Below are 17,078 nucleotides of genomic sequence, written 5' to 3' on the forward strand. Positions count from 1 at the left end.
GAACTTGAGACTTTCCTTCTTAGCTTCCATTCAGTCCACAGTAAGATAAGTAAATAGAATCTCCCTAACTGGCTGTTACACCAGATAAACTGAGAGGGAGGGCACTGTATTCACTTACTGTCTCTGAAAGTTCTTAAAACCTTTAAAAGGAAGGAGAGAAGGAATAGTGTTCTGTTGAAATTCTCACTTAATATTTTGCATATGACTTCAAAGAGACAACTCCAAGGGAGACTATTTAAATTTTTTCTTTCATGATTAGGTGAAAAATGATAATTCTCTTAACCAAAGAGAATGTTATGCACAAATTTGATTTAAAATCAAAATGCCATTGTGGATATTAGCATGTGAGTTTTCATTCACTTATTTCCTTGTGCAAAGATAGTAACTTCCAAATTATACTACAATGATGTAAACCAAAAAACATATTATAAATAAAGAAAATTAGGAAATTGTCTTTAAGAAAAGAGAGAGAGGAATTATCCTTTTAAACAAAAAAATATTATTTTGTGCCTGGGGCTAAAGACTAATGGCAGATTCACATATATGTGGTGAAAAACAGCTAAATAAACTATGTTTTATACATCTTGAAACATATCCTTTGAGAAATCTCTTTAAGATAAATAATGTAAAATTACGAAAACAAAATTATATGCAGTGTCTTTAAAATGGTCCTTGTAAATGAGTATGCTTCAGGTTAAGTTATCCTAGCTTCCTGTTATATCTTTCTTTGGGATAATCATATTTCCTAGGATCTGTCCCCAAATGCCTAACAGTATATTAAAAATTTGCCTTCATATGTAAATTTAAATCAACAGTGGTTTCTACACTACCACCCAATGATCTATAGCAATTCTTTGTCATTAAGGGGGAAAAAGAAGATACAAAAGACATGACAGGAGAGAAAACAAAACAAAAACACAATTGTATGTGCAAAATAAAACAATCAATTTGTTTGGAGACATTCTAATAGAAAAAAATGCTTATTCATGAAAATTTCACTTTGTGTAGAAAAGAAGAAGGAAAAAAAATTCTGAGAACATAAAGAAATACTTAATTGAAAAATGGCAACAACATGAGATTAATAGAGGTATGCAAATTATCTGAAGTCTAAAGACCATTAAAATATTAAATATTCAACACTTCTTACAATTCAAGTTCTGCTACATCTTCAGATTTTCAAGAGTACCTCTATTTCTTTTTTTTTATTTATTATTGATTGTTCCAAACATTACAGAGCTCTTTTTTTTTATTAAAGAGAGAGTGAGAGAGGAGAGAGAGAGAAAGAGAGAGAGAGAGAGAGAGAGAGAGAGAGAGAGAGAGAATTTTTAATATTTATTTTTTAGTTCTCTGCGGACACATCTTTGTTGGTATGTGGTACTGAGGATCGAACCCGGGCCGCACGCATTCCAGGCGAGCGCGCCACCGCTTGAGCCACATCCCCAGCCTACATTACAGAGCTCTTGATAAATCATCTTTCATACATTTGACTCTATTGGGTTTTGAACTCCCATTTCTACCCCAAATACAGATAGCAGAATCACATCTGTTACATACTCACATTTTTACATAATGGCATATTAGTGACTGTCTTGATCTGCTACCTTTCCTAACCCCTACTATCCCCCCTCCCCTCCCCTCCCACCTTCTCTCTCTGCCTCCTCTGCTGTTGTCAATTCTCTCCCTTTTTTCCCCCCTCCCCCTTGCCCATCATAACCTCTTATACTTTTGTGTATCATTGAAGGTCTCCTACCATTTGCATATCCTTTCCCTTCTCTCTCCCTTTCTCTCCCCCCATTCGTCTTTGTTTACAGTTAGTCTTTTCCTCATGCTCTTCCTTCCTGTTTTGTTCTTAGTTGCTCTCTTTATATCAAAGGAGACATTTGGCATTTGTTTTTCAGGGCTTGGCTAGCTTCACTTAGCATAATCTGCTCTAATGCCATCCATTTCCCTGCAAATTCTATGATTTTGTCATTTCTTAGTGCTGCATAATACTCCATTGTATATAGATGCCACATTATTTTTATCCATTCATCTATTGAAGGGCATCTAGGTTGGTTCCACAGTCTAGCTATTGTGAATTGTGCCGCTATAATCATTGATGTGGCCGGATCCCTATAGTGTGCTCTTTTAAGGTCCTCAGGGAATAGTCCGAGAAGGGCTATAGCTGGGTCAAATGGTGGATCCATTCCCAGCTTTCCCAGGAATCTCCATACTGCTTTCCAAATTGGCCTCACCATTTTGCAGTCCCACCAGCAGTGTACAAGTGTACCCTTTTCGCCAACACTTATTGTTGTTTGATTTCATAATGGCTGCCATTCTTACTGGAGTGAGATGGTATCTTAGGGTGGTTTTGATTTGCATTTCTCTGATTGCTAGTGATGTTGAGCATTTTTTCATGTACTTGTTGATTGATTGTATGTCCTCCTCTGAGAAATGTCTGTTCAGGTCCTTGGCCCATTTGTTGATTGGATTGTTTGTTATCTTATTATTTAATTTTTTGAGTTCTTTGTACATTCTTGATATTAGGGCTCTATCTGATGTGTGGGGGGTAAAAATTTGTTCCCAGGATGTAGGCTCTCTATTTACCTCTTTTATTGTTTCTCTTGCTGAGGAAAAACTTTTTAGTTTAAGTAAGTCCCATTTGTTTATTCTTGTTGTTAACTCTTGGGCTATGGGAGTCCTATTAAGGAATTTGGAGCCCGACCCCACAATATGTAGGTCGTAGCCAACTTTTTCTTCTATCAGACGCAGTGTCTCTGGTTTGATATCTAGCTCCTTGATCCATTTTGAGTTAACTTTTGTGGCTGGTGAGAGAAAGGGATTCAATTTCATTTTGTTGCATATGGATTTCCAATTTTCCCAGCACCATTTGTTGAAGATGCCATCCTTCCTCCACTGCATGTTTTTAGCCCCTTTATCAAATATAAGATAGTTGTAACTTTGTGGATTAGTCTCTGTGTCCTCTATTCTGTACCATTGGTCCACCCCCCTGTTTTGGTACCAGTACCATGCTGTTTTTGTTACTATTGCTTTGTAGTACAGTTTGAACTCTGGTATCTCTATACCTCCAGATTCACACTTCCTGCTTAGAATTGCTTTTGCTATTCTGGGTCTTTTGTTTTTCCATATGAATTTCATGATTGCTTTATCTATTTCTTCAAGAAATGCCGTTGGGATTTTGATTGGCATCACATTAAACCTGTAGAGAACTTTTGGTAATATTGCCATTTTGATGATGTTAGTTCTGCCTATCCATGAACAGGGTACATTTTTCCATCTTCTGAGATCTTCTTCTATCTCTCTCTTTAGGGTTCTGTAGTTTTCATTGTATAAATCTTTCACCTCTTTTGTTAGGTTGATTCCCAAGTATCTTATTTTCTTTGGGGATATTGTGAATGGAGTGGTTTTCCTTATTTCCATTTCAGAGGTTTTGTTGCTGATATACAGGAATGCCTTTGATTTATGAATGTTGATTTTATAACCTGCCACTTTGCTGAATTCATTTATTAACTCTAGCAGCCTCTTTGTAGACCCTTTTGGGTCTGTTAAGTATATTATCATGTCATCCGCAAATAGCGATAATTTAACTTCTTCTTTTCCTATTTTTATGCCTTTAATTTCTTTTGTCTGTCTAATTGCTCTGGCTAGTACTTCGAGAACTAAATTGAATAGAAGTGGTGATATAGGGCACCCCTGTCTTGTTCCAGATTTTAGAGGGAATGCCTTCAATTTTTCTCCATTTAGGATGATGCTAGCCTGAGGTTTAGCATATATAGCTTTTACAATGTTGAGGTAAGTTCCTGTTATCCCTAGTTTTTCTAGTGTTTTGAACATAAAGGGATGCTGTACTTTGTCAAAAGCTATTTCAAGAAATAGAAAAAGAAGGAGCTCTTCCAAATTCATTATATGAGGCCAACATCACTCTGATCCCAAAACCAGACAAAGATACTTCAAGGAAAGAAAACTACAGACCAATATCTCTAATGAACTTGGATGCAAAAATTCTCAATAAAATTCTGGAAATCGAATACAAAAACATATCAGAAAACTTGTGCACCATGACCAAGTAGGATTCATCCCTGGGATGCAAGGATGGTTAAATATACGGAAATCAATAAATGCTATTCACCACATCAATAGACTTAAAGACAAGAACCATATGATCATCTCTATTTCTTTTTTTATGCAGAATAGTTGAGCTCATTTTGATAAAATCATATACACATGGAATTTGATTTATATAATTTCAGCCCCTGTTGGTCCCTTTCCCTTCCCTCCTCCCTCCCCTTATTCTTCTTCCTTTACTGATCTTCCTTTCTATCATTTATTTATTTATTTTAATTGGGGCTTTCTCCATATACATAAAGGTGGAATTTCCTGAGGTATATTTATATGTACACATAGGATGATTTTGTTAACTTCAATTTCATATTTTCTCCTTTAAATTTCTATTCAGATTGGGTTAGGTCAATTAGTACATTCCTCTGTTTTTTACAACTTTGGATAAATTTGGGAGTGGCTATCCTGAATAGTTGATTAATTGGTCAAAGGATAGAGAGATGGATAGATGATATATGGGTAGAGTTTCTTTGCATGTACTTTAAAAATTGTTTTAGAATGCTTGACATTCTTAAATGCATCTTTAGCCTTACTATATTTCTTTGATAACTTTTTTTTCCTGGTCTTCTTGATGTGTTGAAAGATACCAAACAACTGAAGGAGAATAGAAGGTCTCTTTTCAAGAAAACAAGATAACAGAATAATTGCCTCAGGAAAAAAAAAAAAAAAACTTGGTCCAGTACTTCATAATGAAAAACAATTCTTAATATTCACCTACTTAGTTCAATAATCATTAGGTAATTAATATAAAGAACATCTTTTTATGAGACCAGAAAGAAGGTTTACCTATAATCGTGAGTGTTTATAGGATAGTTAACACTTTTTACATTAGAAATACACTGGAACATAATATTAAAATTATAATTATTTATCTTAAATCTGAATTAATGTCATTAATTATAATCAAGTGAGAAAATTCCAGATTAGCTCAAAGTAAACCATGATTGCTTACAATGATTGTTATTATATAAACCCACCATAAAATATTGTATATGCACTTAAAATTTAATATTTCTTAATTTTTAAATACACCTTTCTCCAAAGCATATAATTATTGGAAAAAAAATGATATCCTGAAAAGATAACTTGCTAGTGTCTAGGTCTTAGGACAAGAGTGTGCACTTTCAGCAATTGCTGTTATAATTACTTGTAGTAAGTACATTTCTTTCTCACCTAAAACTGCAGATTTTACAATCTTGTGAGTATTACAATATGAAAATTCCTCCAGAACTTTAAATTAACCATCTAGGATGGGCATGGGTTTCCAAACTTTGTCACACATTTAAACTATTCAGGGATCTATAAGAAATTCAGATACTTGTCACCCACTTTCCCATTATAATTTAATTAGTATGGGGAGTGGCATGTCTCTTGGAATTTTTAATTTCCTTTCAGCTAATTCAAATATATAACAAAGTTTTGAAACTATTCATCTAGGACTTCTTTCTTAGAAAAAGCACTGACCTCAAGTATGTCAAGATAACTAGTGCCATCATAGAGAAATAAGTCAGAACCATCAGGGAAATTTTTGAAAGTACCAATTTCTAGGCTTCATTCCTAGAGATTCTAATTCAATTGGCCTAGTGTGTTTTAGACCAAAGTTATACAAAAGTTTCTAATGCATGGTTAAGGTTGAAGTTTGGGAATCATTGAGCTAAATGCTCCACATGTCTATGTGAAATTCTGATTCATTGAATATATCTACAATTCCCTAACTAATCTACTCTTCTACATTGAGATCCTCAAGTCTGAATGGCACATTTTGATAAATTCAGTTCGAGGTGGCTACAATGTTGTGTCTTCCCCCTGTCCCCTCCTAGTCCTTTGTTTTTCATGTTTCCTTCTGGTTCCCCAAAGATTCACAGTGCTATTGTCTTCTCATATAGAAGAATTCAACTCTGTTGCCTCTTATCCTGAATCATCTACTCAAATCAACAAGCATGGAGCACACTGTGGAAGCATTGTACAAGCAATCATTAAGTAAGCATCCAGAAATGACTCTCATGATGGCAGAGCTCTGACAGCTAATTGCCTTGAAAATTCAGTTTTTTTCACCAGTAGGGTAACCGTAAGAAATGAAATTAACCTAAGAAAATGGGCAATGTTTAGAGGAAAAATCAGCCTTCTTTTGATTAGGTATATGAGTTTCTGTGTTGTCTACGCATGGCTATTTTTATTAGGGTCAGCTGGTAAAACTAGTATACCAGTTCTCTTGTCTTTATATCTCACCTCTCAGTCATGGTGAAATTTCAACTAAAGATAAGAAAAAAAACAAGGTAAGCTAATTTACAGAAGCTGGGGCTTATTGTAAAAGGAGATTTCTCTCTTTATTTCCAAAAAATTATGATTTGTAGATGATCACATTTGGATGTTACTGGTAGATTTGAGGAATGGCATATAGAGTTTTTATCATTCTTTGCCCTAAAAACCTCTAATGCTTCTCCATATTTGCTTAAGAGTATTTTTCACTCAATTACTAACAATATGATTGATTTAATGTCTCCATCTTTCAATTTGTAAAAAAAGTAATGCCAATTATAGAATTACTTGGAAATAGAAAAAAATTCTTGTGTTTTATCACAACCACCTCTAATATGTTATATGTGTTAACTATTTTTATTATTACATGTGCATAAATTATAGATATTATATTTGTAAAATATATTTTATGTTATTTTACATTTGATTTTGATGCTTAATTAGATAACTATCATATGACCATCATACACTCTGTCTCATACTCTGATTTTCTCCTGCATGAGATCACTTAGTGAATTTCTTTAATATCATCATTTGCTGAATACCAATAAACTCCTGTTTGTAGAAATGTATGTAAGTGTGTGTGTGTTTGTGTGTGTTTAAATCTGACGTTTTTGCTTTACTTTTCCATAGTCTGAAGATTGATAGTGCTTCCAGTTTGTTTTACATTAGGAAGATCCAACAAAAGCTAAGTTTCTTTTTCTTCCTGAACACCTTCATTTTAAACCAAACTCTCTATGAAAGAGAAATTTCACTCACTGTTGAGTTTATTACCCTATTCAGCAATATGCAGAAGGTTACATTTATTAGAATACTTGGCAAAACATGTCACAGCTAAAATTATGTTAAGATTTATTCATGGAATTTATTTTCAAATTGGCCAGAAATTAATTAGTTTACTTTTACAATTATACTCTTTTTGCAGAAAATATTCCATAACCAATTTTTAGAAAATGAAAACTAGTTATAATTTTGTTTCTTTTAAGGTATATGACTTGTTACCTTAGTCCTTATAAGTATTTTGAATACTAAACAATAAAATATTTTTTCCATTATGTAAATAATTGATCAAGCTAATGTCCTGACACTAATGGATTTACTATATTTTCTCTGTTACAGATTTATGTATAATTATCAGTTTTTAAGACATGTACCAAGATTAAGTGATAGTTCCCATGAGTCTGTGTATATGCTAGAGAAAGGACTTTACAAAATGTTGATATTTCAACTTACCAAAATTTTTCATCATGAGCCAGCTGAAATATAAACCTCCAACGAGAAATCAGAGACAAGAATTTCTATATCTTCATGCACCCACTTTGTCTTTGGAGTTCCTGATTTAGAATCTGCATCTAAATTGCCCTTTTAATGGCCATCACTCAAAGAGTCACTCACAGTTCATGTTACATTAAAGATAGTTGTGACAAAACCCAGGTTGGATTTGGTATCATATATGTTATACAGTAAGTGGACATTTTTGTTTTATATTTCCTTTCTCATTCTCATAAGGAACAATCACACAAAAGGTAGTTGAATTATCAGGGTTTCTCTTATACAGCAAAATCATGGATTTGGAGGCCATTTTTCCAGGATTCTAGTATTTTTCTTAATCACTTAAGTCATTTGATGTAAAATCCTCTGATTGATGAAACAGGATTATGTTTGATCATCAGCATTAAAGGTACTTTAAGAGAACATCTGTGAGAAGGGTAATTAGGGACCCACCATTAATATGTGCAGGACACTTAGATGCCTCATATGACAAGTCCTAAACACATGGAATGATCCCATGAACCACTCCTCCTCCCACCTTGGATATAAGTTAGTTTGTTCTTGCTTTATAAAGAGACTCCTTGATTATGTCTCTTGATGGCAACATTTTGATTTTATGATCATTACTTCCAATATGCTCAGCCTCTCATTTTAGGATTCTCTCTTCCCTTTGTAAAACAAAAAAGAGGGGAATTATTGTCTGTGCTTGTTTTAATATCTCACATTGGCATTAATCTTGCCAACTGATTAGAAGAAACCACACTGTAAATTATAGCATCCAGTGTTTCAAGATTTTATTCATTTTAAAAACATTGTTTTTTTTAAGAATAATAATGAAAATACATATGCCACTAAAAACAAAATACATTTTGGGGAAAAACACTTAGTTATTCAGAAAATAAAGATTAAAGCAGCACATCATTTTAATATGCATATAATTAATTGTCAAACTTCATATTGTGAAATTTAATTAAACGTGGCCTAACCATTTGGGTTTTGAAATGCTAGGTAAAATACTAAGTGAAAGATGTGAGGGATCAATATTACCCTTCTGGCAGTTTTGTTTCAGCTATATAATAGCTTTCTTCGAAGGTATGTAGAGAGCTACTGATATTTTACCTTCATCTATGGGAAAATGCACATTCTCTAAAGGGTAAATCTATTAATTAGAGACCCATACAGCTCTCTTTCTTGCTGGTGTAATCGTTAAATTGATTTTTCCAGTCCATCATGTAATTGTTCCAGCGATGGAATCCTGCTTTCCACTCTTGTTCTGCTTCATCAATATTTCCTGTAGAACATGGAATAAGTTGCATTAATCTAAATTTTAATCTGCTTACATTAATTGAAAAATAATTTTGATTATAGATGCCATTTTCTCCAAGTACACCACATAGCAATTCTTTATTCAATATTTATTATCAGCTTCTATCTCTACCTGATAAATTTTTAATACAATTTTAATGCATATGTGAAAATATGAATAACATGTGTGTAAAATGTCTATAAAATGTAAAAATAAATAAAATGAAGAAATGGGTTCATATATAATACTATGTCAAATTACCAAACATGTTTCTTTAGCCTCTGAGAAGATATGTAGATTCACTTTCATTAATCCTTTTCAAAATAACAAAAAATCATGTAAAGCATTTTTAAAATATGTAATTATATAGCAGAACAGTATTGTTGGTAAAATGCTTACACATGAGTGTTTATCAATGCATAAAGAGAACTGTGAGGTTATCATTTACACATATTACATTTTATTTAATTTCCAAACAATGTTTAGCTGTTTTTCTAGCTGCTTACTGTGTGAAAGCAGTTTATTAAATTCTTTGTAAAATAGAAAGATAACACAAATCTCTTTTCAAGCAGTTCACAAAGTATTCATATGTGTCTGGATAAAGGAGTGTTTGGCCAGAAATAAAAAGAGGCAATAAACCAAAAAAAGTTTTATGAATATCAAGAACCTCAAAATCCTGATTTATTTGAAAGTATATTAATATATGTGAAAATTAAAAACTCTAAATGTTTCTGATATAAGTAGATAGAACTGTAATGTCGTTTAAGTTATATAAATCTATAAGCATTTTATACAGTTGTGATTATCTTCATTCTTAAATGTTTAAGATTCTGAGTCATATCATTAAACTGAAAAAAAAATTAAGTAATTTCAAGAATGCTGATGATAGAAACTGACAATTTATTTTAATATATATTTTCAGTTTAAAACTTTGAAATTAATGGTAATTTTGTAAGAAATTAATTTGGAGAAGACAATTCAATGATCCACTTTCAGTCTGCATGAAAATCAAAATGTATAAAACATTTGAATATACATTAAATATCCTTTGTATTTTAAGATATATTTAGGTTTGGAGTATTTATAATGCTTGGACATTGGACAAATATTTGAGAATTTATATAAAATGTCCCACTGTTATATAAAAATAGCCTTTCAAAGATCAAACACTATAATTTTTTTTGTTAATAATAGAACTTTCCTAAAGGGTCAAAAACACATTAAATGTGAAAAAAAGGATTTTAAATATCATACCAAATAATCCCCTTTTATTTTCCTTTAATGATAATTAAATGCTATTTTAAATGTTACTGACAAAATGAGGACTCTATAAAGTTAAAAAAATAATAAAATTTTTATATAAAAAATAAGTTGTTGGTAATTTAGCATTTAGGGCATGAATTTTAATAGTTACAGAAAAGATCCTGGATCTGACTTCCTTTTCTTATTTGTGGAATTGTCCCAAATCTAGTGATTCATGTACATGTAAATGTAAAGTTGTTTCATAATCATTATGTTTCATAGTCAAATATCTATACATTTTAGTGTTTTGAAAAACTTTTTAGTGCACAAATGCTGTGTAAACCTTAGGAATTTTTGTTTTGACTTTAAAAATAGTGTTGACTGAAACAATAAAATATGAAACATTTAATTATTTTCCAGCAAAATCCAAAAGAAGTTAAGATACCATTATAATAAGAAGAAAATGAAGGTTTGAGGACTATATCCCAAACCAAAATTAGAAGTTTTTTCTCCGTTCCCATCTTCTCTTCCTCTTGTTCTTTATCTTATTGCTTCTCAATTTATACTAGCTTGCTTATTCCTAAGAACATACAAATCTAGTCATGGGACAATGTCTCCATTATTTTCAATATTAGAGATAACCAGTGACAAAACCACTTAACTTGAGTACAGAGAAATGTCACAGTTAAGGATTATAATTTTTTCAAAATTATTCATTTATTTAAAATTTAAGAGAGGAAAGACCATTACAGTAAATCGTATTTGATCTAAAGTTAATATTAATCAAATTATATCTTAGAACAGAGTGACACTGCTTAAGAAAATGGGTTTCCTATATTGATCAAAATAGAGGGTTTAAACTAGAAGTATAACTGAAAGCCATCAAAATAAATTTTGTCTGAATATAGTAATCGTAGAAAATTAATCTTGTTTTATAATATTTCTCATCATAACCAGTCATATCTGAAAGTCCATAAGTGTGCTAATTATAGTAATATGTTATATGTGTACAAATATTCTTTGTTAAAAAGAAAAAAGTTAATAAAATTTAGAATGACTAAGAAATGAAAGGAAATATAGAACATAGAAAACAAGTGAATGGTTAGCAATCAAATTAAAATATTGAGTAACACCATGTTAATATTGATTAACATCCCTACACCTGTTTAATTGTTTAGAAATTATTTTCTATTTTTTAATGTCAATTTCAAAAGTAATATTGTCTACTCACCAGTCACCATGAAACCCGCCACCCCCCCAAAAAAAAACTTATGTTGTCTTAACAAAAATGCTAAGTTAGTAATATTTTGAGGAGGGGGCTATATAAGCATTACTCATACCATTTAATATTGCAATGAAATTGTCTTCAAATAAATTAATTCTTAGAATCCTCTTTCAACTTCTTTAGAAAGAAAGAATTCTAACTTGAAGAGTTTTATTATCATTATCATTATTATTATTATTATTATTATTTTGTCTCCATAGTGGTAATACTTTATGTTTTGGGCACTAGAAACAATGGAATGATCACCAAGATATATTAAAATTAATTAACTTTTATGAAGAAGTACAGATCAGTTGATAGGCCTTCCCCAGTTTTTATGCAGAATGTGATGTCCTCTTTATTCATTCCATACAATTCTGATATAATGTAAGTATGGACAAATATCTTCTCATTTGTAATATAAAAAATAGAGCAATACTATTCACTAATTATCTTCAACTTATGTCATTTAAATGACATATGCAAAATAAAGTAATATAGAAAAGTAAAAAGTAAAAGATCAAGAACAAATATATGGCAAAATATAAATAAAAGAAACAATAAGGGCAATATGAATAACACAAGAAATTAATCAAGTTCAAAATCTTAAATAAGTAAATGATTATTCAGAAATAAGATTAAAAATCTTCACTACTAATGAAAGTAAATATTCCAATGATTTTTAAACAAAGGAGTATCACAGTGAAACATAGGAACTAAAAGCACTATTGAAATATTAAATACATGTTAAGAACAATAAATTGTAGAATTAAATTGTAGAATTTAACTCATCTCCATTGTTCCTTGAATACAAATTTCCATTTAGAGTTAAATTTAATTTCTCATACTAAAACAGGAAAAAGTACTTTCATGGTAAGTTTTAAAGAATAAAACAAATATAAATAAAATATAAAGTATGAATGAATATAAGAGAAGCTAATATATTCTTGATACAATCAAGCAAACGAAAGCAGCTATTTGGATATACAGTATTGCCTCAGAAGTGAAATTATTATGTTGATGCCATATAATACTTCCAGAAACTCTAAGTAGACTAGGTAGAAAAACTTGCATGCCATGAAATCTAATACTTTCAGGAATTAATAACCAGAACATGTCAGAATTCCATTTAAAATTACTAAATGGCTTTGCTTAAGATAGAATTTAAATTCCTTTGCATGACACAGGAGACACTTCATCTCTAGTCCCTGCTTATCTGGCTTCTCTCCACTTATCCTTGGGATTAAGATTCAGTGCAGGTATCTTCTCTTAAAAGCTTTCCATGATCATGCACCCTGACTCCACCACTTCACTGTGAGTGAGCAAACTCTATCAGTTTTATTTGTGTAGCTCTAGCTGATAGTGCAGTTCTTAGGACACAGCAGCAGACAATAAGCTCTGTAAAAATTTATCAAATTAACTGATGAAAAAATAGAAAAAAAGAGAAATCATATTTCTACCAGATATTTTGTTATACGTGTCATAACATGCTCTAGAAAATGCTCAGTAAGTAGTGAAGTGTTAACTACCTAGGAAAGATACTCCAATCAAACTCGGTACACCTGTTTAATTGTTTAGAAATTATTTTCTATTTTTTAATGTCAATTTCAAAAGTAATATTGTCCACTCACAGTGCACCTACCACCCCCCAAAAAACATCTTTCTTAACAAAAATGCTAATTTAGTAATATTTTGAGGAGGGGACTATATAAGCATTACTCATACCAATGTGTAATTTGACAACACATTGATCTCCTAATATAGATAGAAGTACATTTTATAATCTGAAGTCAAAGCTACTCTTCAAAAATCCAGAGAAGAGTCAATGGGCTGGGCATGGTGGCACACACCTGTACTCCCAGCAGCTCACAAGGCTGAGGCAGGAGGATCCCAAGTTCAAAGCCAGCCTCAGTGATGCTGAGGCACTAAGCAACTCAGTGAGACACTGTCTGTAAATAAAAATAAAAAATAGGGCTGGGGATATGGCTCAGTGGTCAAGTGCTCCTGAGTTCAATCCCTAGTACCAAAAAAAAAAAAAAAAAAGAGTCAATGACTAGGCTTTCATTAATAAAACTAAATTCTGCAAGATTATGGATTGTTTTTATGTACTATAAAAAATAATAGGTAATGCAGTTTTTGTTTCCTGAAATATAACTGTTGAATGATAAAGTGAAAAATAAACACAGAGAATCTGAATATTTATGATAATAAGTGCATAAATAAATTTATGATTTTACATGAAGATTCCTTAGAAAAAGAGTAATCCTCCATATTTATGATAGCAATTTTAATATGAATATATAAGGCATAATATTACATCACAAGTGTAATGAGTTCATTTACATAAATATAAATGTATTTTAAAGTTTTTTTATATATTCATGTATATGTCTTGATAAATACATTCTATTAATTTGTTATTATTTTTAACTTTCTTATTATGCCTAGTATTAAATGAGATTGTTTCATTTTTTTACAATTTCATTTAGATGAGTAATTTAACTAAAATTATTTCAAATGGCACAAAATATTTTCTAAAATATAAAACAGAGACAACCTGTTCTATGTGTGTGGGTTTTGGGGAGTATAAAAGAAGAGGATCAATTTTTTTGTTTGTTTGACAAGATACAAGAGAAAGAGAAAGGAATAGCAATGGGAGAATAATAAGAAATAAGAAAAAGTAATTTCATAAACATATGAAAATAATTTTTTAATTCACATTTTTGTAACCGTTATTTTGCCCATATTTTGTATTATTTGAGAAAAATGTTATTTTTTCCTTATGAGAAGAATAATAATGATAAGATTTTTTTTGTTTTGTTAATAAAAGTAATTGAGCAACTTGTCAGCAGAACTTAGTCTATTTATTTAATTCAGAGAAATTAGAAGATGTTTTAGCTCATTTGTTCTTCTATTATGAAATGACACACTTTGGGTGGCCTGTGCACAGCAGAAAGGTACTTTTCACAGTTCTAAGAACATGATTAAGGCATCCACAGATTTGAAGTCTGGTGTAGTCCTATTTCATCTTTCATAGATGGCTGTCTTATCATGTGTCCCCCCTGTGTTGCAACAAAGAAGTTCTCTCAAACCTTTCTTATAAGGGCATTAATCCCATGATGAAATCTGTACTCTCATAACCTCATCACCTACCAAAGGTTGAACCTTGTAATACCACCACTTTGTGGGTTAAGATTTCAGCATATGATTTTTAGAAGGACACAGACATTCAGATCATAGAAGGAGAGAATTAAAATACAGTTTGATCAATTGATCTAAATTTTTACTGGAGGTAAGTTAGAAGAAGACATGAAATTGACATTGAATTGTGCCAAGTATGATAATTAAAACACCATAATTTATGTATTCGAGAGTTCATTAAAATTTATTTCATCCCCCATCTTATATTTATTTCCCTATCATGGACTAGTTATAAAAATTATCAGGGAATTCATATTTTTATGTAGTAGCTCACAAATATATTAGATTTCCTATTTTAGTTTTAATGTGGGATGAGATGATAGAATGAACTACTTTAAATTCAGGTTGGCATTGTGAAGACTTGTACAATTAAGTTGATTTCATTATAAGTTACTCAACACCTTTGTCTTTGTTTTGATTTACTGTTAATGATGAGTGGAGAATTCAGACATATTAATACAAAAAATCAGTTTGAATTTTTATCTCCAAATCACCTGTCTGCTCTCATTTTTGGTTGTCAGTCTTACTTATTGATTTGCAAACAGAAGTAAATAACTACAAAGTAACCAATCCAAAAGATATCTGACCTCTTCAATTTTTTATTTGGTGTTCTTTAATTTTAGCAAGCAACAGTATCCCATGATTTATTCAAAGGCCAATGGAAAAACCATTGTATCTAATATTTTTCTTTATTGGGATGATATAAAAGTCAAATAACTTCTTACTTTAAATAAATTTACTCTTTCATTTTTAATGGAAAAGACAATATCATTGAGAACAAATAATGGGTAATTCCTCTACTTACCTTTCTTTATTCAGATAAGCATGAGATATAGTGAAAAGCAGAATTTGATAGAATTGGAAACAAATACTGTAACTTTATTTTTTACAGGTGCATGCAATAGCTCCAAGGCATGGACTGAAGTATAGCCTGGAAGTGAAGTGCTAGAATTCATGTGTTTAAACAAGTTCTAAGAATCAGTCTATTTGAGAACGTTTATTGCTCAAATGTAAACTATCACTGAAGTAGTACTTATAATGTTTAGTGAGCTTCTGGTATTACGTGAAGTAAACATTTCTGCTTTTAAGAAAACCAGTAAGTAGTTATCTTCTGAAATTTTCATTTATTTGTAGGGCTACCTTAAAAAATAGCTAAGTCCTTCAGCTATCTTATTGACACTAATTTTCAAAAAATTAAATATGAAAATATTTGAAGTTTTGTGGCTGGAAAAAATGAGAGATGGCCAGAACATGTGTTCTTAAACTTTTTAATCCCCATACACTGTTTATTTATGAAACCTAAAGCATGTAACTTCAAATTGGTTTTGTTTGTTTAAAAGTAATGATTTTTAATTAATGAATCTATTGTTGATGTTACTATAATCATGGCATATATTTAGTTTACAACTTACAAATTCATATATTTAATATGAAAAGTGTTTTGGGGGAGGAATTTTTTAGAAGAAAAATGGTGCTTAAATACAAAATTATCTTTTTAAGCCACCTTGGATCTAACCTTAGTGTGGTACTAGCCCAGAGCAAGTCAGGTATTTCTATAGAGCTCAGTGAGGCTCAAGCTCTGACATTGTCCAGCATTATTGCAAGCAGCAGCAGCTGGTCCAAAATATTGGAATGTGTTTATTCAACCTGTTTTGTAGCAGATTAGTATATTGACAGAGAGATTTTAGAAGCCTGTTTTCAATGTTTTCTAGTATTTGAGTTTTATTTTATCAACAAATAAATTACCATAGACAACTTGTGACGAAAAGGATTCAGTTTTTCATATAATAAATGAGTCATTTAAAATCACCATTGCCCTCTCCCCTCACTTATTTTCCTTCAAATTAGGATGCACTCATTCAAAATATTTTAAATAAAGATGAATATGTAGTCTGTGATATGTTAAATAGTATCTGTTTGGGTCTCTTGGCAGATTAAATGGGTTAACTCATTGTTATTCACATGTGGAGGACACAAGGACTGCACTGTTGCTTTGCCAAGGGAGGCAGAGACCCATCTCTGGGTATATATTATGTCACACAACATTTGGCAATACACAGAGCACTGGTATGTAAGAAACATATCCTAAACAGATGGAGTACACAATCATAATGTTGGTGAGTAATGTCTGATAATCAAAAGGCATATTAAACAATCCAGTGCATCTCTAAGATGTTCATATTTGTCTGAAACTAACCCCTAAAATCTCTAAACAAGAAAATAAAAACATACTATGTTGCAACATCCTATTTGTATAGGCTGAAAATTACAGACAACCATGACAATCAAGATGGTGGAACTCAGCAGCAATAGGCCAGCTGATTGAAAGTCAATTATTTGAAAAGTAAAATTTAAAAATAGATTTGAGGAACAACATGAATCATTAATGACTGGGTATTTTAAAACTTGGCAATG

General features: G+C 31.3%; 1 protein-coding gene across 1 annotated transcript in view; it reads right to left on the reverse strand.

Moving 5' to 3' along the window:
• Positions 1-8,433: 8,433 nt before the first annotated feature.
• Positions 8,434-17,078, reverse strand: part of Bche (butyrylcholinesterase) — a 71,062-nt gene continuing 62,417 nt past the window's right edge. Inside the window, exon 4 of the mRNA XM_026403651.2 lies at positions 8,434-8,941. Within this exon, the coding sequence (XP_026259436.2) occupies positions 8,817-8,941 (125 nt within the window). The 3' untranslated portion in view covers positions 8,434-8,816. The remainder of the gene's footprint in view (positions 8,942-17,078) is intronic.

Source organism: Urocitellus parryii, chromosome 2 (assembly GCF_045843805.1).
Source record: "Urocitellus parryii isolate mUroPar1 chromosome 2, mUroPar1.hap1, whole genome shotgun sequence".
Lineage (NCBI taxonomy): Eukaryota > Metazoa > Chordata > Mammalia > Rodentia > Sciuridae > Urocitellus > Urocitellus parryii.